Below are 25,916 nucleotides of genomic sequence, written 5' to 3' on the forward strand. Positions count from 1 at the left end.
ATTTTAAAATTTTAGATAAGTCGGTTACCCTAACAATTATAAGAATAACAATATAAAACATTATGCTTTACGATCTCCGATACTGAGTTTAAGTACACAACTTTATGATCTACTTTATATAATAGGATTTTTCTAGTGTGTGTCATGGGCACATGCGAAGAGTTAGTTATTGATGAGAATATTGATGAATAACTCATTAATAATTATGGATCCCCTACATGTAAAAAAATCTCCACCAATAAAATTTTTACAACTCATCAATCACACTTTATTAGTATGCACACAGTAGAGTATATAATAAACTGTTGCATGTCATGTTATTCTGTCTCTAATAGTAGCTATATAGATACTTTCTTTCATTACATCATGAAATACAAACTTGTGTGCGGCTGTATTACTGTTACGATTCATGTCGATATCAACTCGGTCCGATACGAGCCGGTTTCATATGTTCAATTAGGCAAGTCAGCCGTCAGGGCGAGCCGGGGCAAGCTAACCTATGTGCACAAAATATCATTTGACGGAAAGTTCCCCTACAACACCCACACCCATCGATTATGTATATCTAGCATGTTTATACTGTTTTTTTTAATTTGTTCAGCATGCGTGGACCTTTTTAAAATTTAGGTTGAATATGATCCCAAATACGTATTCAATGGATATTTAGGACATAAATTCGCGTCTTTAGATATTTTGAACATTTCAAGTTCAAAATGAATATTCCGGTAAAATACCCCGATATTATCTATACTATACTATAATAACTGGAATGAGGTATAATTTGTAATTTGGTTAACACTCATTTTGGTTATACCTTTCCATCACGACCATCGGATCTTTTTCATCAAATAATCAGAGTCATTGGATCTGAATACTAAAAAATACGCTACACAAGGTCTCACGTTCGAATCCCGTCGATAACAAACATTTATATTATTATTTATAAATATACATATAAGTTCTCAGGTTTGAATCCCGTCAACAATAAATATTTATATTATTATTTATAAGGATACATATAAGTTTTCAGGTTCGCACTCCACCAACAACAAACATTTACATTATTATTTATGAATATAATCTCATTTATTATATACTATTTATATTATTATAAACTTAACTTGAAATTATAAACACTAAAATCATAATTATATAATCATTATTTAGTATATAATTATGTATATAGAATTTTAATAAAATTATATAAAATAAAAATAAAAATATATAAATATTAACCAAGACCCGTGCATCGCACGGGCCGTAAGCTAGTATATTATAAAACATATTACATATTTTATTACATTAAAATAAATAATAATATATATTTTAATGTATAAAATATAAAATATTTTAATATTAAATAAAATTCCAACTTAAGTGAAATCCATATATATATTTGAAATTTGATACAAATATGGATATACATAGTTTAATCCATATATATAGCTATATACAATCAAATCAAATCCATAATTTTTATAACATTTTAAATTGAAAATCTTGAAAATACCTTGAAACCCGTTTCTCACCCTGATTTGTGTTTGGAATTTTGAATTTAGCCGAATAATATGTTTGAATTTTGATTATTGAATACTAGTTTATTAAGCCGCGTTTCGTAACGGCCTTCTAATATAACATTCTATCTTTATTATATATATATATATATATATATATATATATATATATTTATATATATTTCTTATCTGATCTTGGTCATTCCGAAATTATAAATAATAAATACATACAATAAATCAAAAAAATTAAAAAGTCGTTGTCTCGTTAATCATTTTTAGTCCAATGAGCCGCTCTCTCATTATTCAAAAAAATTATCACAAAATTATATTATGCATTTGTCATTAATCAATGTAATATTTTTTCTCTTTAATAATTTAAAATTTGAGAAAATTACAAAAATAGATTGAAACGATATGAGAGTCACAACCTCACTGCTCTCGTCTTCTCATTTGTGTAAGTATATAATAATATGATGATATAATGATTTTAAAAAATTTTGAGATACTATATATTTATAGATATTTGTCCTTATGATATTTTGTAGGGTAAAAAATTAAAAGGAAAATTTTAGGAAAACATAATATATTAAGTTGATTTAAGAAAAAAGAGGAGAAATAGTTTTAAAAAGAAATTTAGGAGAATATTAAGATAGTAAGTTGTTTTAAATAGAAAGAGGAAGTTTTAGGAGAATATTATGATGGTAAGTTGATTTCAAAATTTTTAATAGAAGTTTTTGTAGAAACTTTAGGAGAATATATGGTAATTGTAGTTTTCATATTTATTTACTCAAAAAATTGAGAAAATTAAAAAATTAGAATGAGACGACGACACCTAAACGCTTGCGTCTTCTCCTTTATATAAGTACTGGTCGACAAAGCCGCGCTGCGCAGCGGCCCAAAAAAAATTCTTAAAAAATTTAATAGGAAAATTATTTAAGAAAACATGAACTATAATAATAAAATTATTATTCATAATTATTGCTCATTTTTTGTCACGTTTTGTTAGGCCGACACATGTTATAATATACATAAAATACCAAAATGGCGTAAGTTTTTCTTCGTGATACCAGTTTATATCACGTCTTCATAAGTCGATAATAATCGTACTAATTATGATATTTTATTAGGCCGACACCTGTTGTAATAAAAAAAAGATTAGTTAGATAAATTCTAATATAAACTGATATTATAATTTAAATAAAAATTAGTTTGAGCCGGTCTCCCGTCAAACACAATAATATTAAAATTTTATATGATTTAGGTAAAGTTTAGTTTGAGCCGCCCTATAGTCAAGAATCTAAATATTTTTAATTCTACATAAAATTTAAAATAAAATTCACTTCTAAATATTTATTATTATCCCTACTAATTCGAATAAATAAATTCTAAACATGATTTACTTCTAAATATTTATTATTTTCCTATTAATTCGAATTAACAAATTCTAAATAGGATTGACTCCAAAATATTTATTATTTTCCCTATTAATTTGAATAAACAAATTCTAAATATGATTGACTTCTAAATATTTATTAAAATTTTATTATGATTTAGGTAAAATTTAGTTTGAGCCGCCCTACCGTCAAAAATCTAAATATTTTTAATTCTACATAAAATTTTAAATAAAATCGACTTCTAAATATTTATTATCTTCCCTACTAATTCGAATAAATAAATTCTAAATATGATTGACTTTTAAATATTTATTATCTTCCTATTAATTCGAATTAACAAATTCTAAATAGGATTGACTGCAAAATATTTATTATTTTCCCTATTAATATGTATTATCTTCCCTATTAATTCGAATTAACAAATCCTAAATATGATTGACTTCTAAATATTTATTACGTTCCTTATTAATTCGGAAGTATATAAGAAAATTTAATTTTATTGAATTAAAATAGAGAAACTCTAGAAAAATATATAAATAACTTCTAAATGTTTATTATTTTCCCTAATAATTCGAATAAACAAATGCTAAATAGGATTGACTTTGTAAATATTTATAATCTTCCCTATTATTTCGAATAAACAAATTCTAAATATGATTGACTTCTAAAAATTTATTATATTCCCTATTAACTCGAATGTATATAAGGAAATTTAATTTTATTGAAATAAAATAGAGGAGCTATAGAAAAATAGATAAATAATTTTCAGACGATTTTGGAGTTGCGGGGGTTTTCCTTTATATATATTATATACTAGTCGACAAAGCCGCGCTGCGCAGCGGCCCTAAAAAATCTTAAAAAATTTAATAGGAATGTTATTTAAGAAAAACATGAACTATAACTAAAAAAATAATTAATCATAATTATTATTGCTCATTTTGTGTCACGCTTTGTTAGGCCGACACATGTTATAATATACCTAACATAACAAAGTGGCGTCATTTTTCTTCATCATACCAATTTATATCACATCTTCATAAGTCGATAATAACCTCATAATTATGAGGTTTTGTTAGGACGGCGCCTATTGTAATAGAAAAATATTAATTAGATAAATTCTAATATAAACTAATATTATAATATATAAATAAAAATTGGTTTGATCCGCTCTCCCGTCAAACATAATACTATTAGAAATTTATTATGATTTAGATAAAAATTAGTTTGAATTGCCCTCCCGTCAAACACAATTCTAATGAAAAAATCATTAAAATTAAGATGAAATTTAGTTTGTGTCGCATTCCCATCAAACACAATACTAATGAAAAATTTATTTAAATGTAGATAAGATTTAGTTTGATCCGTCCTCCGACAAACACAATACTAATAAAAAAATATATTATGATTTAGATAAAATTTAGGTTGAGCCGTCCTCTCGTCAAATACAATACTAATAAAAAAAATATTATAATTTAGAAAAAAAGTATTTAAATATTAAAAAAATAAACAGATGCAAACCTCTACATATAAAGAATATTGTATTGGATATCTTTATATACACTCAAGAGCCAACGTCCTGCAAAATTAAATAAAAAAATAAGGTTCTGATAAACAATTTTAAAGATTTGTACATCGATGGTCTATCCGCCCCTTTTAACTTCCATGATAATGGGTCTTTCCTGACTCTTTTGCATGCAGAGAATTGTTTAATGTATAAAATAAAATTTATTTAATTGAATTAAAATTGAGGAGCTCTAGAAAAATAGAAAAATAGTTTTCAAACGAATTTGGAGCTCCCGGGGGTTTTCCTTTATATATATAAAGATTATTAAGATAATTCGAACAAACAAATTCTACATAGGATTGACTTTGTAAATATTTTTAATCTTCCCTATTATTTCGAATAAACAAATTCTATATAGGATTGACTTCTAAAAATTTATTACATTCCCTATTAATTCGAATGTATATATGTAAATTTAATTTTATTGAAATAAAATAGAGTAGTTCTAGAAAAATAGATAGATAATTTTCAGATGATTTTGGAGCTCCCGGGGGTTTTCCTTTATATATTATTATTATTATTATTATTATTATTATTATTATTATTATTATTATTATATTGATTGATGATTGATTGATTGTTTGTACCTAAATTTGAATTTGTAAATTGATTGTGATTAATGAAAATATGATTATTACTATCCGCCAATAATTCGAATGTTTTTTTCCGGGAGTTCCTGAACCTCAGTCAAAAAGTAGTTGAACCTCAGCCAGTTGAATAAATCTTATATTTGAATTTGAATTGAATTTAGTCGAATTCGATGCCTATATATTTCGAACGATCTTTGCTATAAACCATAAGCCCCCACGCAAAGAGACGAAGGATTATAACAGTATCAAGGTAGATACATATTCCTATAATGAACGTTGTTTTTATCTATAATGTTTTGTTTGTTGATTGTAATCAGGGAACTGAAACTAGGGTTTTTTTATTTGATATCGATCTGTCTTACTTGTTTAGTACAATGTGTTTTTTATTTGATATCGACCCTATCTTACTTGTTTAGTACAATGTGTCTAATAATTTTATCAATCAGTCTGTTTGTTTGTTTAATTCCGTTTAAATTTGATTTTTGTGCAGAATATAAGGATTGTAACGTTTTGCTAGCGTTCCGTTCTGAATTTTAGATAATTGGGATAATATCTGATCGTAGACAAGGTAGTGTTGATTGCCAATACTCTAAGCTACTAAATCAACAATGGAAACTGTACCGAAAAATCTGAATTTCAATAAGTTACTGATACAACTGAAATCAACGAAGGGGCAGAGGAACGTTGATGTGGAGAACTGTAAAATGAATCTTAATGCAGAGAAAAGTAAGAAAAAAATTGATGCGAAGAGAAGTAAGAAAAAGCAATCTGATCCAGAGAACAAGCAATCTGATCCAGAGAAAGCTGAGATAAATCTGTACAACTCAAGGCAATTTAATGCATTAAAATTAGTTAATGCGAATCTTTATACCTGCCCTGAGGACTACCTTATAAATTTTCCAGTGCACTCTTTTGTTGAAGAACTTGTGAAAATTCTTAAGCAGCCCGACATTGCGAAGAGTGAAGCTAGATTGCAGGATGTTGCATTCAGTGTGCTCATTAAAATATGCAAAATATTTCCCTCCTCTAGTGACTCTGTTGTGGAATGTGATGGAGTAACCGTTTTAGTGAAAGCTTATGTCGAAGTTCAGGATGACAAATTGGCTGAACAGGTGAGCAAGTTAAAAGAACCTCTCATGCAGCTAAAAGCTTAAAACTAGCTAGTATTAAATATTGACACTTTGCTATGTGATTAATATATAATGTTCCTCTGTTCTTACTATAATTCTCTAAAATTTCAAATTGCTAATCTTGTGGTGATAACAACAGTGTTTGCATTGGCTAGAAGAGCTATCTCAGGTTCACCCAATGGTTTGCTTAAAGGCACGGGCACTCATGCCAGTGCTCCACTGTCGTCGCTCAATAGTTTTAAAGGTAGTTCATTACAAATTTTATGCAGTAGATTAGTTTCATAAACATCCGTGTTACTTTGCATCTAAATAAAATATAAACGATTTTTGTTCATACACAGCATGTTGCACTTTCCATGGCTTTGAATATATGCAAGAAATTCACTGCTGATACTGCTGAATATGGAACAAGTGCCGTTCCTTTTCTGAAACAATATCTCAAGGATCCTGATACTGAGGCAAGACCATTTTTTTGTGTCAGCTATAATGACAATGGTGGAACCTAAGGGTATCTTTAATTGCATCTTATTAAGTTGCTCTTTTACCTGTCTAATTTTATGTTTAATTTTAGGTTGTAGAGTTCTCTTTAATTTGCTTGAACGATATTATGAAGACACTTGTATCATCTCCCCAAAGGCTGGATGAGGTCATAAAAAACAATGACTTTATTAGTCAGGCGGCAACACTAATTTCCTGTGGGAACTCTGGAGGTGGACAAGCTTCTTTAAACACATCGGCTTATAGGGTAATCATTAATGTTGATTTTGTCAATTAATTGCATTATTTTCTGTCTTTGTAACTGTAGGAATGTGCAGGCCTTGGTTCTCTTACTTTCTACCTGTGCAAGTAGCTCACGTTTAGGATCCGAACTGTTGTTAGGCAACGGGATTACCGGCATTCTGAAAGATATACTCACTGGTTCCGGTATCTTCCCTGCATTAAGTCTACCTCGGGAGCAGGTACATGTCAATATGTCTTTAAATGTAGCCTAATTTACTTCCTTGATTAATTTACTCATGTGTTGTCTCAAGAAGGCACAATATATTTATGTTGTTGTGAAACAAGAAACTTTATTGTTCATGAAATTTCTAAATATAGTTATAACTCATAAATTTCTATGTTAAATTGTTGTAAAACGGGATCATATATACAAATAAATCCATCAATGCTTCCATTCGCATAGTTACACCTGATTGGTTTTGGTAATTTTTATCTGTTTACTTATGGCATTTCTACTGTTTTGAATATTATAAGTTTTTAGTTGGCATATGCGTGTTTTTCTTGAAACAGATTTTGGAGATTGTGAACCTAGCAAATGATCTCCTTTCCCCTCTAGTTCTGCCTGTCATTCCGGAGCGACATGACTCGATTGCGACAGAGATTATTACTCATGAGAAATTACCCGAGGAATGGCTCAAGCTCCTTCAGCAGTTTGAAATGGATCTTCTTCCCGTATTAATGCAGGTGAATATCCTGTTAATTTAGACCTAGAAAAAGCTCTTGTGGCCTACAGTTTGTCAGTTTATTCTTTATATCCATCATGCAGATATGTGGATCGATTTCAAATGGTCCTATTCCTCACAAGTGCCTTTCTGTTATCTCTAAGCTTATGCACTTTACCAGAGCCTCTAAGATCAACTCTCTTTTGAGTGTAACAAACATATCAAGGTAACAATATATTCTCAGAATTACATATGTGAATAATGTTGATCAGCTTGTCAATTGAATGTGAAATGCAAGATTTTCCTTTTGATGTCTAGGTTCTTAGCTGGAATTCTAGCACGGAAAGATCCACAAGTGCTTATATCTGCCTTGCAGATAGCTGACACTTTAATGAACAAATTTCCAGCGACATTCTCCAAGACATTTGTGAAGGAAGGTGTATTGCAGGCAGTGAACACAATTATAATAAGTAGACCTCCTGACATTGCTTTTCCTCAACCATTATCATGTGCTGAGGATAGTTTTAAACATTCAGGTTTAGCTGTTGGTTCCCCTCCAATTCTCATAAAAGTTCCAACTTCTAGTCCCGATATGTTTGTTGGCGTAAAATCAGCTGCGCAGGCCTTAAAAGTTAGTTATTCTAAATATAATCCTCAGTCTATAGATGTTAGTTCTAAAGAGCTACAATTTCTAAAGAGCCTTTGCTTTAATTTGGTTACGTTTGATGATCAGAAAATTATATCTGAAGGATCAAAGGCAAAGGAGGATCTGGCTACTCCTATAATATCTGAGATACTTAGAACTTTAATTGAAGGAGACTATTCCACTTTTGAGTTCATTGAAAGTGGTGTTGTAGATGCTTTTCTTAAATATTTATCCTGCGGATTTCACTCCAATGAAAATATTTCTGATTCCATGCTTTCCAATGACGTATATCACGAGCAAGCAGCGAGAAGATGCAAGTCATTCATTACAGTTTCCCTTCCTTTAGGTCTTCAAGATAAGAAAATGGCTCCTATAAGTATTCTAGTTAAATACCTTCAGAGTGCATTGTCCTACCTGGAGCGTTTCCCAGTTGTTCTGAGCCATGGTGGTAGGTCATATAACGGTTACGGGCACTTGTCATCAGGGCTAAGTGTTTTAAGTCGGAAATGTAATTTATGTCTTTGTAGAGCAAACGAAGACGAATCTCTTATTGATTATTCTTCACACGTTCTTGTATTTAATCCTTTAGCAACACTAGCTGCTGTGGAAGAGTTTCTTTGGCCCCGAGTTCAACAAGATGAGTTTATTCATCATTCAGCATCAGCAAAGACATCCGAAACTGGGACCGTGCCACCTAGTGCTAGAATGTTGTTGGCACAAGAGAAGAATGATACCTCATCCAAGAGGAAGGGAAAGACTGTTTTGACTCAAAAGGAAGAAAGTGGTACTCATATGAGAATTGATGCTCGTAAAGGAGCAGTTGATAAAGGTGCACAAATGAAAATTGTAAGTATACTTTTTTCTTCAAAGGTTTATGATGTATCTGTCATTCTCATTTATATATTGATAATTTTGAGTATGAAATAAATTTTATGGGTATTGAAGTAGTAGGTTGAGCATTTGTAAACATTTTTTGCTGTAGTGGTTAATTTTGGAAATGCTATTGTAAATAGTCAATCTTATATTTGGGGTAACATCTAAATTAGTTCTTCTAGTGTCAGAATTGGCTCCTTTCTACTCACCGAAACCTAGTTTTCTTAGGTTGGTTTAAAGACTTTACCATATTTAAACATACACTTCTAACAAATTCTGAACGGTTTATTGGTGAGGCGGGCTGGCTTGTAGACTAATACCTTAGAATTATTGAAAACCTGCTCTAATTAGTGCCCTAGGTGCAGTGCGACCAAAGTCTAGGCCTGATTGATGTTACTATTCTACTACAATAGTTGTGCTTGAATTGGGTCAATATACCCTTCATGACTAAATGATTATTGTGGTTTTCCTTGAAAATTAATTACTACAAGTGGAATGCTAATCATCGAGATGGCATTAGGCAATCCCTTACTTAATTGCTAAAACTAGAATGGGTAACATTAGACATGTGATTGGCTTTTATTAACCTTCTGTCTTGTAGACTAGTATCACTATTAAGCTTATGCTAATCCCTGTTGTTGATCATTCTAGATCAGATACGTGCTTGGAGGTGAAGATATGTTTCTGATGACTTGCTTGTTGAACATCATATTTATATAATTGCAAGTACAGTAGATGCATGTTATGTTCTATGTATATGTTTATAATTAATAAGAAAAAAAATAAGAATTGACACAAGTTACATACCTAAAAATGAATATGCTACCAAGAATCTTGTTGAAGTCCCATTACAGTGTTATATCAAACTGCCCATTTGCCTGATGGTAAAGAAATACAAGTTGCTACCGGCTTGTGGGTATATCCTGGCCATGCACCCTTCATTATCTTTGTTACAAAGGTTCTAATTGCTGCTCATATATGTTAAAATTCTGTTTTCAATGATTAATTTCCTGCAATATTCAGAAGGTAATGCATTTCAATTTCTTTTATGTCATGATTGTTGAACGTTTAATTGCGATATGTCACCATGAGTAAAATAGATGCCATCAACTATTTTCCGCAGTTTTTCACTGTCTTTATCCTACACTTCCTATTTACATGTATTGTATTATATTTAACTGGATTCTGTTTTTGGTAGGACGAAGAGTCAAATGATGATATTTCTGACAACGAAGACCAGGATGATGTATGTATTATGCCTTTTACTTGATATTCATCCAAATATTTATTAGTTTGAAACTTGCTAATGGTGAGGATTACATAAATAGTTTTCTCTAAAACTCCGTGGAGTTATGGACCTTGTAAAGTGAAGAATGGAGAATTATTTTCACCATAATTAAAATAGATGCCATCAACTATTTTCGGCAGTTTTTTCTATCTTTATCTTACAGTTCCTACTTACATTTGTTGTATTATTTAACTAGATTATTTTTTTGTAGGACCAGGAGTCAAATGATGATTTCTCTGACAATGAAGACCAGGATGATGTATGGATTACACCTTCTAATTAATAATAATTTAAACTTCTAACAGTTTGAAGAACTTGCTAATGAGAGAATTAAATAGATAGTTTTCCCTAAAACTTTGTTCACTTATGTTTCTTGTAATATGAAGAATGGAAAATTAGGCTGAGCTGTTGGTTAAATATGTAGGTACGCGGTGGTTTCAGCACAACTAGAGAATGGCGTGAAAGACTTGTAGTATCTCCCAGGCTAACGTTTTTTGCAGGTGGGAAGCAACTTAGTAGGAATATGTCAATTTATCAGGTTATCCAGCAATTTTTACTTGACGAGGCTGTGAGTGACATAGATAGTGATAGAATCGGGCTAATGAGTGGTATATACACCATTACATACCAAAGTGCAAACAGGGCAACCAATGGGGTCTTAGTTGAAAGAACATGCTCCAGGTATCCATGTGAATCGCGAAAAGTGGTGTCTCTTGGTGATTCATCAAAGCGGCAAATCTCACTCTTGAATAACATTCTATATAGGGAACTTCCATGTGATCTAGAAAAAAGTGATCCAACTTATAACATACTGGTACTGTTATATATATTAGAGGGGTTGAATAAGTCATCTTCAAAGTTACACAGAGAGGTAATTGCAAACCCTTTTTGTGAAGGAAAGATGTCAAGTCTAAATGATTGTACCGGAACTGATGGCATTGTGCCTGACAATATATTTATCAATAATCGGCTCACTTCAAAATTAGTTGGACAGGTTGAGGATGCACTTGCACTCCGTAGTAAAAATCTTTCATCATGGTGTTGTCAATTGACAAAAGCATGTCCATTCTTGTTTCCATTTGAGATGCGGTGTCAGTATTTCTACCTGACTGTTTTTCATTTTTCCCGCGCATTATATCATCGTCGTCAGCAGAAGGGTGTTAATGGTCATGACTCAGAGAATAAAGAAGGGGTGCGGGTTGGAAGATTGAGGCAGCGGAACGTTCGTGTGTCCCGAGATAGCACTCTTGAATCTGTTGCACAAGTCATGGAAATGGATAATAATCAGAGGAAATATGTTCTTGAAGTATATTTTGGGGAAGTTGACATAGGGCTGGAATCAACTCTAGAGTTCTACACCTTTTTAGTTCTTGAGTTACAGAAGGTAGGAATTGAAATGTGGAGATTAAATAATGCATCTGTCAATTCCATGATGGAAGTTAAAGAGATAGGTAGCAAGGGTAATACTGCTATGGCTTTTGATGCCTTAATCCAGACACCTCGTGGGCTGTTTCCAAGTTCTTGGCCTCCGAATGCAGATTTGTCGGATGGCAGCACATTTAAAAAAGTTGTTGATTACTTTAAATTGCTTGGCCGTGTTTTGGCAACTGCTCTTCAAGACAAAAGGCCTTTAAATCTGTCCTTCTCATCAGCATTCTATAAGCTTTTGCTTGGTCAGGTAAGCTGATTTTTGGTTCAAAGCTGTTTAGTACCATCCATGTCAAGTCAATATGTTTAACTCTGCCTTATGTCTTAATTTCTTCATTGATGCAGGACCTCAGTTTACATGATATTAATTCTTTTGATCCTGAATTAGGAAAGAATTTGCTCAGATATCAAGCCCTTGTTGACGGGAAATTGTTCCCGGGATCAAGGGGTGGCATTAATGAAGTTATTGAAATTCAATTTAGTGAGAATGAGAATGTAAATGAAGATCCCGACCATGATTTTACTCTACCCGGCTATCCATTCCATGAGCATGTATTACTCTAATCTTTAAATTAAATACATCATGGGATCTGCTGTTTAATGGAGGTGTTTCTCATGAAATTATATTTCCTTTAAACTGGCAGGTGTATATTAACAATTTGAAGGAATATATAGATTATGTATTCGACGTTACAACTGGATCGGGAATTGAGAGACAGTTAGAGGCTTTAAGAGCTGGGTTTAATGAGGTAAGCAGGTCCATTTATCTTTATCTTCATTGTATTATTAACCCGTGCTGTTAAATTCACATTTCTGTACAGATATTCATCTTTGATTATCCAGTGTTAGTATTCCTGTGGTTATTTCATCAGGTTCTTATCCTAATGTTTTTCCAAGCTGTCAGAGTTTGGAAAAATTTGTGGTAATAGCACAGTTTTGTGGAAAAGATAGTTAAACATGCACATCTTCTATAAGTTTTGTTAGATGGTTTAGTCATATGAAAGTGTGTTGTTCTTTTGCAATATACTGTGATAATAATAATATAACCTCTGTGGTTTTTCAGCATTTCTCACTTGAATTGTAACTTCTGTGCTTTTTCAAATCAGGTGTTTGACATTTCATCTTTGCAAATTTTCTCTGCAAAGGAGTTGGAGTATATGCTTTGTAATAAAAAATAACGGAAGGTAATTTACTTTTCAGTTATTTTGGAACATGGAATGCAATTTATCTGTTGAAACTAATTATTGCACATAACAATTTTGCACTAATTTTGTGCATATTATCTGCATACAGTGTGTGGTTTATTCATCGACATGGAGGTTCTCAGATGTTTAAAGTTTTCTTCAATGGTGCTCTTCAATGTTAGCTCCCTCCAGTTTCGGAACGAATAGGAACATAACCTTCTCTGATCGGCGTTTCAGTGTCGTCTCCAGAAACATCATTTCCTGTCACCATTTCATTGCTCTTTGTTGTTACTTATGTGATTTGCTTTGCCGCGCTCAGTTGTATGAAGACACCGTGTTTTTTTGTCTAATTTTCCTCTGGTTGCTATTAAAAAGAGAAAATTTTCATCCTCCTTTGCTTCTGCATAATCTGCACACTCATCTTTTTTATTAACGCAGCTCCTACATTTGTTGGCATACTAAGTCACTGATCATAACTTTGACAGGCATATCACTGAGTGATTTTCCATGGTGCTTGTAAAGATTTTATAGTTGGTATTAGGAGAGACAGTCGGTTTATGTTGGTAGAGCCAATTATCCCGAACAAATAAAAAAAAATCTTAAAGGGTTGATGTGAATTCTTATATGCTTTTATACGTCGGCACCAAATGGTTTGATAAATTATTTATTTGTAAAATTCAAACATGAATAGATTGATGAACATTCAAATTCATAAAATTTGTACACGAAAATTGTAACGGATATGTGGTTTGCTTAATCTAATACTACAAATAATTAATGCACTCAAGTGATCAACATGAGAAAATTGTACACGAAAATTGTTTACTCATCCTTGTTACTCATCCTCCTTGCAGGCTATTGTGGTTGATTGTCAAGATTAGCCAGCTTGCTAAATATGATAATAATAAAATAAAACAATAATTAATATAACAATTATGGACATGTATATAGTATTTTTAGTTTTTTACTTACACCTCATCAATCTTCTATTATTTTATTCCTCATTTTCATTTCACACGATCAACATACTCCCTCCGTCCCAATTTTGATTTTTGTGATCAAATTGATTCACTTTGACCGATTATATACTATATGAAATTTTCAGTCAAAAAATGGTCAATTTGACCGCCAGATAAAATGGGAGGGTGGGAATATATAACAAACTTTCAAAATGGTTTGATTAACACTGGTCTCGATTGGATTAGCGAGACATAATGGAGATTGAATCAAACTCAAATCATTTCAAGCGAATTAGAGTTACACGAATTTCAAGACAAGCTTGTGATCAAAGCCGTTAATTCTCCCGATCAAGGCTTCTCGATTTCTCGTTTAGATGGCGACATAGATGAGCTTCACGGTTTGTGCACTTTTTGTGTTTTTGATTTAGTTCTATTTGGTTGAATTTGTGTGTGTGTGTATTGTTTGTGTTTTTGAGTTTGTTTAGGTATGTTTTTTTGATTGAGTTGATATGTAGGTATGGAGTATGAGTTTTGGTGTTAGTTTAGCAGTTTAAGTGTTTAATTTGTTATTGCTATGTACGAGAGAGAGAGAGAGAGAGTAGTGCATATTGTTATTGATTAAGTATAATAGTGTGGGAGAGAGGGAAAGAGATAGAGATAGAGAGAGAGAGAGGGAAAGAGATAGAGAGAGAGATAGAGAGAGAGAGAGTTGTGCATATTATTATTGATTAAGTATAATAGTGTGGGAGAGAGGGAGAGAGAGAGAGAGAGAGTTGTGCATATTATTACTGATTAAGTATAATAGTGTGGGAGAGAGGGAGAGAGGGAGAGAGGGAGAGAGAGGGAGGGAGGGATGGAGGGAGAGGAGAGAGAATTAGAAGTGCATACCTGATACTGATACATCAACTATAATAGAGAGAGAGAGAGAGAGTTAGAAGTGCATATTATAGTAACCAAGTATAATAGTACCGGGGGGGGGGGAGATCTGCTAAACAACTTATAACTTAGAACTGAGAACGTGTGATTTGTATAAGGTTCTATGGAAAACTATTTGAGTGACTAAGATTCTATAGAGAGCCATCATAGATATTGTCCTCTGCAATCTGCATCATTGTTTACTTGAGTAGCGAAATGAAGGCGCGTGATACTAAAAGTAGAGTAACATACTTCTTGTCCTGCAAAGTTATCTCGTCTGGCGACAATTAAGTGGTTGAGAAATTATTAGAACTTCAACGAAAGTTTTAGTTACAAATATTGGCCGAGTCCAAGATGATAAATGGTCCAGAACATAATGATTCCCTGGTTCTCTAATTACTCGAAGTTGTTCTCCGAACTTTTATCGATATATAAATTGAGTATGTGTAGAAGATATTTTAAGCAGATTGAATCTTTCCTTTCCAAATTGTGAATATTGCCGCAATATATAAATTGAGTATGTGAATGTTGCTACAAGTAGATCGATTTACTACACAAAATGATTGCCGCGATCTAAATGTGAATGTTGGAACTTTATTTAATAATATACTGCAACAGGTGATACTTGTTCAGGAACTCCCTCCAAGGTCTCTACTATATATGGCGTGGCCGGAACAATTAGGTTGCTTGCAGGTATCAGCTGAAACAACTCGAGTACCTAATTTCCTATTTTATGCAATATCCGGAAAATGGATGATGTATTGCAAATAAAGCTCATTGTAATATATTTGCTGAGCCCAAGTTATGCATTAGGATTGCTAGCAATGTAGTGAAGTTTATTTTGCAAAAAGTAAACATCTGACATCAAATGATCAGCTAATCTATCTAAAACGTTCACTTTTCCCCTCTATGTGGCAGTACAAAACAAATTTTACCGAATTGCCTTAATTTCATTGATACCTGATATAGTGATATGAAATGTCATATTGAATGAATGAATTAATACAAAATATAATCATATTGAACGGAAACCACTATTCTTTTTCTAAACAACATTTCCAGGCTGCTAGTCCAACAATTAATTATGTACGAGATGTAAACTATTTTTCTTTGCTTGCTTGTTAAATTTATTTGCAAACTCATTATTTTGGTTTTGGTCCAGGAACTTACATACTTGCTGTAACTTCTCGAAGGGAAGTGGGAACTTATCTTGGTTTCCCTATTTACCGGGTGATGTCGATGAAGTTCTTATCATGTAGTCAGGGTTCAAGACCTTTAACTTCCGAAGAAGTACGTTGTTGCTTTCGTGTTCTATAGAAGTAGAATTTAATGAGGCACCTATTAACTGCTATAGACTAAATCATCGTCTAAATGATACTAAATTCTATTATATTTATTTTGCAAAAAAGAGATGAATCTTACTACTTGAACCTGTTGAAAATGGTGGAATCAACACCTGGCTTGTATTATTCATATGAAACAGATATTAACTGCTGAAAGTTGAATTTAATGAGGCACCTATTAACTGCTGAATTCTTCACATTTTACGATTCTTTGGGTTTTCTCTTTTTAGATGAATGATGCCATAATTATAAAATTATGCCCAAAAGTAGCAGAATATTCCACTCCAACAATTTGGATTGAACCATTCAGTTCAGACATTATGTTGATCAGATGGCTTGGCAAGCTGGAAACTAACTTTTGATGGATGTTCATTATTATTCAGATATGTCTCATTTGACTTTCATCAAAAATGTGGCAATTGAAACTTCGACAATATACAACTTCTGTATGACGAAATTTCAGAAGACTTTGAAAAACAAGGGTAAAGAACGAACAAACTGGTGTTAGTTCATTTTTCATTTTTGTCTTGCTAATCATATCAGAATTGCAACTATGCTGGTTTCCCATTTTAATTGTTGCGTTCCAGCTTAGCAGATACTTTCTCTTAGGATCAAAGGGAGAGATATTAGCAGAGCAGAAAAGAGTTATTAGATCGAACTGCATTGATTGCGTTGACCGAACCAGCTTAGCAGATACTTTCTCTTAGGATCAAAGGGAGAGATATTAGCAGAGCAGAAAAGAGTTATTAGATCGAACTGCATTGATTGCGTTGACCGAACAAATGTTACACAGGTAATTGGATTGGTTCTTAGCATTATAGTTTAAAAGATTAGGGAATTAAAAAAAATTGTAACATATTCAGCAGATGTTCCGTCTATTGGTTTATATATATATATATATATATTGACTGGAGTTGCAAATTCAGCCAAGTATTAATAGTAAATTCCGGTGATTAATTATTGTAGTTTCCATTATGTTGCTGCAGAGCTTTTTGGCTAGGAAATCGTTAAATTTACAACTTCAGAGAGTTGGTGCATTTTCTTCCATTGACTGCATAACTATGTTTGGAGAAGATTTTGAAACTTTTAAGACCTGTATGGACTTTATGCTGATATATCTTTGTCTATCAGCAGCAAGGGGAAACCCCTGTTTTTTCTGTTTTCGATCCTGAGCTTGACTTTGTTTTATTGTTAGTGTAGGTTGAGCAAGGTGATGAGATAAGTCTTGAATATGCGGGAACTCATGCGCTTAAACGTGACCTTGTCAGGTATTTAGACTAGGTTTTAGGAATTCTCTTAGTGTATAATATTATATTTCTGTGATGCATTGTTTGTCTTGCAAAAATATAGATTTGGGAAGCCGACCATGGCAGGACTAATTAAAGATGGAATGAGTGCACTCTCAAGATATTATTATAATAACTTTCAAGATGGTGTGCGACAGGCAAGCTTTTCAACTTGAAGTCTAAAAACTTGAGGATCTCTGAAATTTTAAATGGGAGGGGGCTCTTTGTATATTAGAAGGCTTTAAAAAATTTGCTCACTGTTTTCAGGATGCAATAGATCTTATAAGTGGTCATTATACTGTCAAATACGGTCCTCCTCCGTCCTTGCCAAAGAGAAATGAAGCACTTAGTGTAAGCACTCTCCTCTATCTTTCAATTAGTTGGATAAAATCGTAAAATTTTTAAGCTATTTTCAGCTACATTAGTCAATTGTAAATAGAAGTAAATAGCCAATTGTAAACCTATATATATTCTGCTAATCTGTGCTTTTGTCGATATGGTTACATTTGGAAACCTGCAGTATCTACCAGTTGCATCGGCATTGTTAATTGGAGGATTAACGGTGACGTCCATCACACTTAATCGAGGTACTTTTATTTGTCTCACTTTAAAAGTAGAAACACTGCATATGCTTTTTAATTGGTCGAATCTTTTTATAGTTTTTGTCTATTAAAAGAACTTCATTTTGTGTAGGGGTGAGAGAGAAGAGAGGGTGTGTGTAGGGGTGAGAGAGAAGAGAGAGAGGGTGTGTAGGGTGCGTGAGAAGAGAGAGAGAAAGAGGGGTGTAGGGGTGAGAGAGAAGAGAGAGAGGGTGTGAAGGGATGAGAGAGGGAGAGAGAGGGGTGTGTAGGGGTGAGAGAGAAGAGAGGGAGGGTGTGAGGGGGGAGAGAGATAGAAAGAGAGGGTGTGAAGGGGATGACAGAGAGAGAGAAGGGGGGTTAAAAAAGGGAAGAAATAGAGTGAAATAAATATATTGGCATGAATGTCAGAGTTGAGGAGCAAAATAAATAAATAAATAATATTAAAATATGTGTAAATGTATAATCAATAATGAAGGAGGAGATGATAAAGGGCAGTGATTAAAAGATAAAAGCGTAGAAGCGAACAAAACAAGTCACCAAATTTGGATAAATAGTTAAAGATGTTAGATGCCTCCTCTCTCTCATATACCTCTCTCAACTCTCTCTCTCTCCTACTCTTGGTTGTTAAATAAATAACTACTATATCTACTAGGGTTTATTTTGTAATGCATGGTTGTAATTTAGAAGAAATATTTAATCCGTTTTAATAATTTATTTATTAAAACTAACAAATGGGGTCGTTAAATGATCTTTGACTATTTGATACACAATGTATTAGAAGTTATTTATTAATGAAGTTATTTATTAATGAGGATCAGACTTAAAAAAATTGAAAAATATCAAACTCAAGATTCTTGGATAAAAAGGAAATAATTATCCTCTTAGTCACATGTTCGAATCCACGGAAGAATAATTTATAATTATGTACAGAACCTATTATTTAAATACGTTTTATCGTTATTCACGTGGTTTGCATGCAGTTAGGGATGACCATCGGGTCATTTTAAGGTCGGGAAGTGCTATCCCCGCCCCCTATCCCCGAACCCGCCCCGATCCCCGAACGGGAATTATTTTACTCCCCGTTTCTCACCCCAAACGGTGAACGGGGATCCCCGCGGGGATTCAAGGATTTTTTTTTATTTTTTTTGTTTAACAAAAATTAAATTTTAAATAATATTTTTCAGTAAAAAATCACATAATAAATCATAATATATAGATTTTTTTTAAAAAAATTAATATTAATGTTTAACCTTTATTTGAAATAATATTTATTATAAACATAAATGATAAGTAAATTTAAATCATTTAGAATATAAGAAATTTAAAATAATAATATATTTTATATATTTCAATATTTATTTGAGATATTTATATATAATAATATTATTTTTATTTAAAATACGATTCGGGGTCGGGGAGACACTAATCCCCGGCCCCGGCCCCGATCCCCGATTTTTTTATACATATCTCCCTGATCCTGTACCGTATTCGAAAAAATCCCCGATTTCCCGTCTGGTTCGGGGTGGGGATCGGATCGGGGTCGGAGAAATGTCCATCTCTCCAGGCAGCATGAGCCCGTGAGATTTACATAGTGAGCATCTGAAATATAGCGGTTGCGGGTTTTCTACTATAAAAAAAATCTTGCAATGAAATGTTTTTTGCAAAAATATTTATAGAAGAGACGTTGGTGTTTGAATTAATATACTCATTTATTTATAGTGTAAAAGTACAACATTGATATTTATTTATTTATGGATTTTGAATTTTGATTCGAGTGGTGTTGGATACAAAGACCTAGTAAGGCCCGATCAATAGGGCCAATTCAATTGGCCGAGCAAAATTAACAATCCGAGCCCAATATCACAGCAGTTGATATTTCCTATTTTTAGAGCATCTTCGAGACTATTAGTCATATTCATTAGCTAAAATAGTACAAAATAAATATTATGTAAAATTTGTTGAACTTGTAAGCAATTATACTTGAATAGTATTAACTAAAATGATTAGCAATATTTGAAAAGAGTTTTTATTGTTATTATCAAATTTCAACAATTATATTAAATGATTGTTTTTAACATATATAGTTATGAAGAAATTATTAATAACAAACTAATTATTTTTTTAGTGATGTGAAACTAAAATATTAAATTAATTAATATATATTTATGGATATTATTCTTTTAATATAAACATCAGAAGAATTAGTTAAAAATATTATGTATATATTATAAAATATTTAACAAATTTTATTATTATATTAGTTTATTAATATTTTAAAAATATAAAATATATATTAAAATTTTAATATAAGTATTTAATAAATTTGGTTAACAATGAAAAAAATATAGTTTTATATTAAATAATTTCACACTTCACATGACATAAAATTAAAATAATATATATATATATATCTGTGTGATAAACAAGTATATATACATCAATATCTGTCCTAGATAAAGCCGGATAATTCTTCATTTTAGAAATAAAGCTGATGATAGAATTTTTTGAGAGGGAAATGACGAATATAGATGACGGTTCTTCAATCAACAAATTTGACGTGCTTATTTATAGACATCTAAAAATATACCTAACAGGTGTGTCCGTTGGAGTTGTGATTTTTTTACATATCATCTGTATTTTTGAAATTATTATTACCATGTAGGTTTTATTGCTAACAGGCGCATACCCTTGGAGATGCCTTAGTCTTCTCCCAGTGGTCTAGTGGTCTTCTGTAGGGCTGAGCAGAAAAACCGAAACCAAACCGAAACCGAACCGAAACCGAACCGCTAAAACCGAACCGAATTAAAATCGAAAAACCGAAAAACCGAACCGTTACTTAAAGTCCGGTTTCGGTTTTGGAGTTAAACCGAACCGAAAAAATCGAAACCGAACCGATTATTATAATATATTAATAAATAAATAAATATATATATATATATATATGTATATTATATAAAATATATATCATAAAGATATAATATTTAATTTAAGAATTTAAAGTTTGGGCCAGTAATTTTAATCATCTGGGCCTGTGTAAGTTACTTCAGTCCATATTGGTTATTGAATATTCCTCCAGTAGTCCAGAGTCCAGACTTGTCCTTAGGTTAGCTGCTCTCCCGCTCATCGCCGCACTTGCTAAGCAATACACCAAGACTGAGGTTATCAGAACAAAATCACTCGCTCAAAATCTGTAGGTGGAGTCTATGGAGTGGAGATCAGTTATCAGAACTCCGGTTCAATTATCGAATAGGTAACTCCGGTTCTTTGTAATTCTAATTTTGCTATCTACAGTTTATAATTATATTGTCTCTGTTCTTTCTAGTTCCTTAGTAATCTAGCTGTGAATTCGATATTTTCCTGAAGTTTTTCCGCGAGTTGCAAGCCATGTCTGATCAAGAAACTCCTTCCCAAGAAACAGTACCTCCTGCTCCGACTCCAGTGGTATGATATTATAATCCTATGCAACTTTTTTTTTTAATTTGTGTAATATAATTAATTGATTTGTTGGATATACAAATTACAAAGTGTCGTTTGTGTAATATTAGAAGAAACAAGTTAATTTGTTGGATAATTTCCTATTACATTGAGTCATTATAGTGCTGCATAGTGCATACTCTGTATTTATCTTTATATTTGTTCTTATGTAGATAAATGTTGACTTGGTAGATGATAAAGGGAAAGAAGATGATAATAGGGGGGGAATCTGATACTATTGGGAAAAAAAGTTTACAAGCATGGGACTACTTTGATATTGTAACAGGCTGTCCAAAAGGTTTTGAGAAAGCTAAATGTCAATTTTGTGCAGTGGCGGAGCCAGACTTAAACTTGAGGGAGGGCCAAATTACACCATATTTTTTTCACAACAAAAACTAGTAAATACACCAATTAATTTCTAAGAAAAATATATCCCTATCACTCAATTTCAGATTGTATGCCTAGGTCAAAATATCTAATCAAATTTATAAAATTAGCTGAAAAAAGAGCACATTCAACAAGGTACATGACAAATTAAGTGGATTCCCGGAAAGAATTAATAGGAGACTTGCAGTGTTGTTTTGATGAATGAAGATGAACCAGTATTAATACATTATTGTTACTAGCTTACGGCCCGTGCGATGCACGGCTCTTGGTTAATATTTATATATTTTTAATTTTATTTCATATAATTTTATTAAAATTCTAAATAAATAACTAAATACTAAATAATGATTATATAATTATAATTTCAAGTTAGGTTCAAATAGTATAAATAGTATATGATTGATGAGATCTTATTCATAAATAATAATGTAAATATTTGTTGTTGGTGAGTGAGATTCGAATCCGAAAATTTATATGTATTTTTATAAATAACATACATGTTTGTTGTTAACGGAATTCGAACATGAGAACTTATATGTATTTTTATAAATAATAATATAAATGTTTGTTGTTAACGGGATTCGAACCTGAGAATTTGTGGAGTGTATTTTTTTTAGTATGTGGATCTAACGGCTCTGATTATTTGATGAAGAAGATTCGACGGTCGTGATGTAAAGGATAACCAAAATGAGTGGTTAACCAAACTACAAATCATACCACATTCCGGTTATTATAGTATAGTATAAATTTAAGTGAAGTTTTAAGTTCAAATAAAAAAGACACAAGTCAGTGTTTTGCAGAAGTTTGGACCTTAAGTTAAAAGAATAGAAACTACGTAAAGCCCGGATTCAGGGAGGGCCCAGACCTCCTCTGGTCTGGTACTGCCTCCGCCACTGATTTTGTGGTGTGATAATTGCGTGCAATTCTTTCCGAAATGGTACATCCGCTATGATGAGTCACTTGAAATTAGTGTGTCCTAAACCGCCGTTGCGTAAGAATCTAGATAAATTGCAAAAAATATTACAATTTGAGAAATTGTCGAAGGATGATAAATTTCACACACTTAAGGCTCATATGTTTAATCTTAGGTATGCCGGTTTCATCCGTTGCTTCAGAGGCAGCATTCAGCACAGGTGGAAGAACAATTGACGCGTATCGAAGTTCACTTTCACCAAAAACAGCAGAAGCCCTGATTTGCAGTCAAGACTGGTTAAGCACTTCTGGAAATTTGATTGATCTCAGGGGAGAACCAGAAGTATATCTGCAATATGAGAAAATGGAAGATGGTAAATAATTCTGCTCTGTGTTGTTTCTGTTATATTCTGTTTTTTTTTTCTGTTTCAGCGCTCAGTGTTATGTTCTGCTTCTTTTCTGTTTAATGCTATTTCTGATGTTATCATGTTACAGCGGAGCTCAAAGTTGTTGGAACTTTGATGGAAAAGCTGGACATTGACAACTAAAAAGGCTGCCCATAGGGGTAATATACTAACTTTGTTTAGTTCAGTGTGTGTTTTTGTTTGTGAATCACAAGAGTTGGCTAATTATATTGTGCTTAACTGCTTATTATATTGTGCTTAGTTCTTTAAACCTGTGACCACTGACCAATGCTAATTGTTTAGGTTATGTTGGATAATTGCATATAATATGATTTCCTTGTTACAATGAGTTGTTCTTATGTTTGAATATGTGTCGCATTCAGTCTTGAAATGGTTATATGCTCTGTGTTGCATTTGTAACTAAGTTTGCACAATCTGCAGTAAACATCAAATAAGACTCAACTTCCAAATTCCAGTATTCAGATTATTCTTTATTCTTATTCATGTATAGATCAGATAGGTCAATTAAATTGTCATTTGAAAACATCAAGTAGAAGAATGTGGTATCTCTGAGCAAATGTTGTAAGAAGCTATATTTCAGATGTCCTTCCGGCCAGTAACTAATTTAGTTCCAGTTTTCTTTATTTGCTATTTTCTTTTTACTTGGGGTCTGTAATGGAAGACTGGAAGTGATTGGTATATGATAAATGTATGAGTTATTGGAATGAACACTGTTACTGGTTTTTGGTTCCTTTGTCTTGTAAAATTTGCAAGAAAATAATAAGCTGTTCTTTTAATCCAAATATATAATTATATCTAGCTAATTCTTGAATGCAAATGTTCATAAAAACTACAACTTTACAGGTGAAGTTCTAGAAGTTGTAGCAATTATTTGAGATTCAAGGGAATGTTTTTTAATTTTTAGTCACAAAGGGAGTAATCCTGGCTATTCCTTGTTTTGTAGCCATGCTGCCTAATCGAGAAGAAAGGATTTGCCTAAACCCCACACTTTTGCAAATGCATGTGAACCAGTCATGTTTTCTTAATTTGCATCTTCATTTAGGGGGAAATTAAGGTTTAGTCATATTGAAGTTGTATTCTTATCTTCTTTTTTTTACAAGGTTTAGTTGTCATTTTCTAAGACATATTTTTTAAGTATCACTTTTTGAACAAACCATCTGGAATTTGTTCTTGTTCTCATGTTCAGCACAGGTCTATCGTTCCAGGTAAATATCATTCTTTTTACAGTACTATTTTTTTTCTTCAAGGGGCCTATGGGTTGGTCCCTATTCTTATAAGTTATAAGAACTTAAAACCAGATCCCATATTAATTGTAGCACTTCTGACTCTCTTCTCTGAATTTCTCTTAAGAAGGTTATTTTCTGCTTTTTCCAAAATTAATTATATATCCATTTACAAGGGGCAGTGAGCCCAACACAGTATCGTAAGTTCATTTGATTGGGTTCTCTTTGCTGCAAACTAGTCATATTATCGATGAGTTGCACTGGTACACTTCTGTAAGAATTTAGAAAGCAGTTTCCTGAAGTTTATATATCTGAAATCAAAGCTACAAAGCTTCTTTCTGATGTATGGCATTTTTTGTGCAGGAGCCAGAGGTTATTCCGAGAAGATTGATAATGAATTTAAATGTTTGGCTTTCAGATGTTTAATTTGTAATGTCACTTTTTATTTTGATTCATGTAAAAATTCAGATGATGTGGTTGGATTTTTTAATTAAACGTACTTTTTTTTATTCAAGTTATAATTATTTTTCTTTTGCCGGTGTTTTAAACCGAAACCGAAAATTGCAACCGAACCGGGACTTTTGAAACCGAAACCGAAACTGTTGATTCGGTTGCGGTTGCGGTTTTCGATTTTTAAAACCGAAGATCTTGGGTTTCGGTTCCGGTTTCATATAAAAATCAAACCGAACCGAACCAAACCGTACTCTCCCATGCTATTTTGGGTTTCATTTGTTTCAGTATAATTTAACGCAACTCAAATTTTCCTGGATAACCAAACTCAAATTTCCTTGGATAATGAAAAAAATTATAAGTGTCTGATTTGTTGTATTTTAACTTTCGTGAAACTTCAAATTTCAATTCTTTTTTGTAAATATTACAAAATATGAATATTACATTTTATCCGTGTTCCAGGCAAAAAAAAGGGGTTCAGCCATGTTCACCACCAGCTACATAACTATTTAGTATAAAGTGCTTATCAAAATTAACTACCTAATCAATAGTGAGGTTGTAATAAACCAAATACAAACATTTTAACTGAAATTTATAATTAGTAATTTAGTTACAAGGAAATTTAAATTTGATGTGTTATAAAATTGACCAAACAAATTAGATCATATCCATCCAGACAACGCAGTTACTGTGATAAAAGCCTATTTTTATAACATATACTCCCTTTATCCCTCCCAATTGTTATCGTTTCTAAGAGAGTGGTCGACACACATTTTAAGATAAATAGAAAGTATGGTTCTATAATTTTTTAAAATTTTTTTTTTTTCTGAATAAAAATTTAAACATTCTATTTTTATTCGGACAAAGAAAATTCGTAAAAAAAGTTATAGAACTATACTTTATATTCA

At 32.1% G+C, this 25,916-nt stretch overlaps 2 protein-coding genes across 7 annotated transcripts; both read left to right on the forward strand.

Moving 5' to 3' along the window:
• The first annotated feature begins 5,670 nt into the window (after positions 1-5,670).
• LOC141677667 (E3 ubiquitin-protein ligase UPL3-like) lies at positions 5,671-13,564 on the forward strand. The gene is made up of 15 exons (XM_074483678.1): positions 5,671-6,174; positions 6,332-6,436; positions 6,534-6,650; positions 6,764-6,937; positions 7,008-7,151; positions 7,483-7,656; positions 7,739-7,860; positions 7,953-9,126; positions 10,352-10,399; positions 10,653-10,700; positions 10,866-12,119; positions 12,215-12,421; positions 12,514-12,618; positions 12,976-13,053; positions 13,163-13,564. The coding sequence occupies exons 1-14, from the start codon at positions 5,671-5,673 to the stop codon at positions 13,045-13,047; spliced, it is 4,248 nt and encodes a 1,415-aa protein (XP_074339779.1). The 3' UTR covers positions 13,048-13,053; positions 13,163-13,564.
• A 472-nt stretch (positions 13,565-14,036) lies between these two features.
• On the forward strand, positions 14,037-25,067 carry LOC141677523 (phosphoinositide phosphatase SAC8-like). 6 transcript variants are annotated; one of them, XM_074483502.1, is made up of 16 exons: positions 14,037-14,410; positions 15,546-15,620; positions 16,090-16,217; positions 16,654-16,752; positions 16,858-17,063; positions 17,257-17,365; positions 17,466-17,538; positions 17,621-17,714; positions 17,824-17,907; positions 18,077-18,143; positions 18,250-21,387; positions 21,460-21,578; positions 23,087-23,284; positions 23,406-23,475; positions 24,279-24,540; positions 24,922-25,067. In XM_074483502.1, exons 8-11 carry the CDS (start codon positions 17,637-17,639, stop codon positions 18,276-18,278), a joined length of 258 nt encoding a protein of 85 aa, XP_074339603.1. In that variant the 5' UTR covers positions 14,037-14,410; positions 15,546-15,620; positions 16,090-16,217; positions 16,654-16,752; positions 16,858-17,063; positions 17,257-17,365; positions 17,466-17,538; positions 17,621-17,636; the 3' UTR covers positions 18,279-21,387; positions 21,460-21,578; positions 23,087-23,284; positions 23,406-23,475; positions 24,279-24,540; positions 24,922-25,067. The 6 variants fall into 6 exon arrangements, with proteins under 6 accessions (XP_074339603.1, XP_074339599.1, XP_074339604.1 ...); XM_074483498.1 differs by lacking the exon at positions 24,279-24,540; XM_074483503.1 differs by lacking the exon at positions 24,279-24,540 and having other exon boundaries at positions 21,501-21,578.
• The last annotated feature ends 849 nt before the right edge of the window (positions 25,068-25,916 follow it).

The sequence above is a fragment of the Apium graveolens genome, chromosome 8, assembly GCF_009905375.1.
Source record: "Apium graveolens cultivar Ventura chromosome 8, ASM990537v1, whole genome shotgun sequence".
NCBI classification, from domain to species: Eukaryota; Viridiplantae; Streptophyta; class Magnoliopsida; order Apiales; family Apiaceae; genus Apium; species Apium graveolens.

What these genes read in the sequence shown, in the direction of transcription:
- LOC141677523 (XM_074483502.1), top strand. Translation starts at nt 17,637, where the DNA reads ATGGCAGGACTAATTAAAGATGGAATGAGTGCACTCTCAAGATATTAT. An exon ending in AGAGAAATGAAGCACTTAGT is followed by an intron (nt 17,908 to 18,076) that starts GTAAGCACTCTC and finishes GGAAACCTGCAG; the next exon opens with TATCTACCAGTTGCATCGGC. An exon ending in GTCCATCACACTTAATCGAG is followed by an intron (nt 18,144 to 18,249) that starts GTACTTTTATTT and finishes CATTTTGTGTAG; the next exon opens with GGGTGAGAGAGAAGAGAGGG.
- LOC141677667 (XM_074483678.1), top strand. Translation starts at nt 5,671, where the DNA reads ATGGAAACTGTACCGAAAAATCTGAATTTCAATAAGTTACTGATACAA. An exon ending in ACAATGAAGACCAGGATGAT is followed by an intron (nt 10,701 to 10,865) that starts GTATGGATTACA and finishes TTAAATATGTAG; the next exon opens with GTACGCGGTGGTTTCAGCAC. An exon ending in GCTATCCATTCCATGAGCAT is followed by an intron (nt 12,422 to 12,513) that starts GTATTACTCTAA and finishes TTAAACTGGCAG; the next exon opens with GTGTATATTAACAATTTGAA.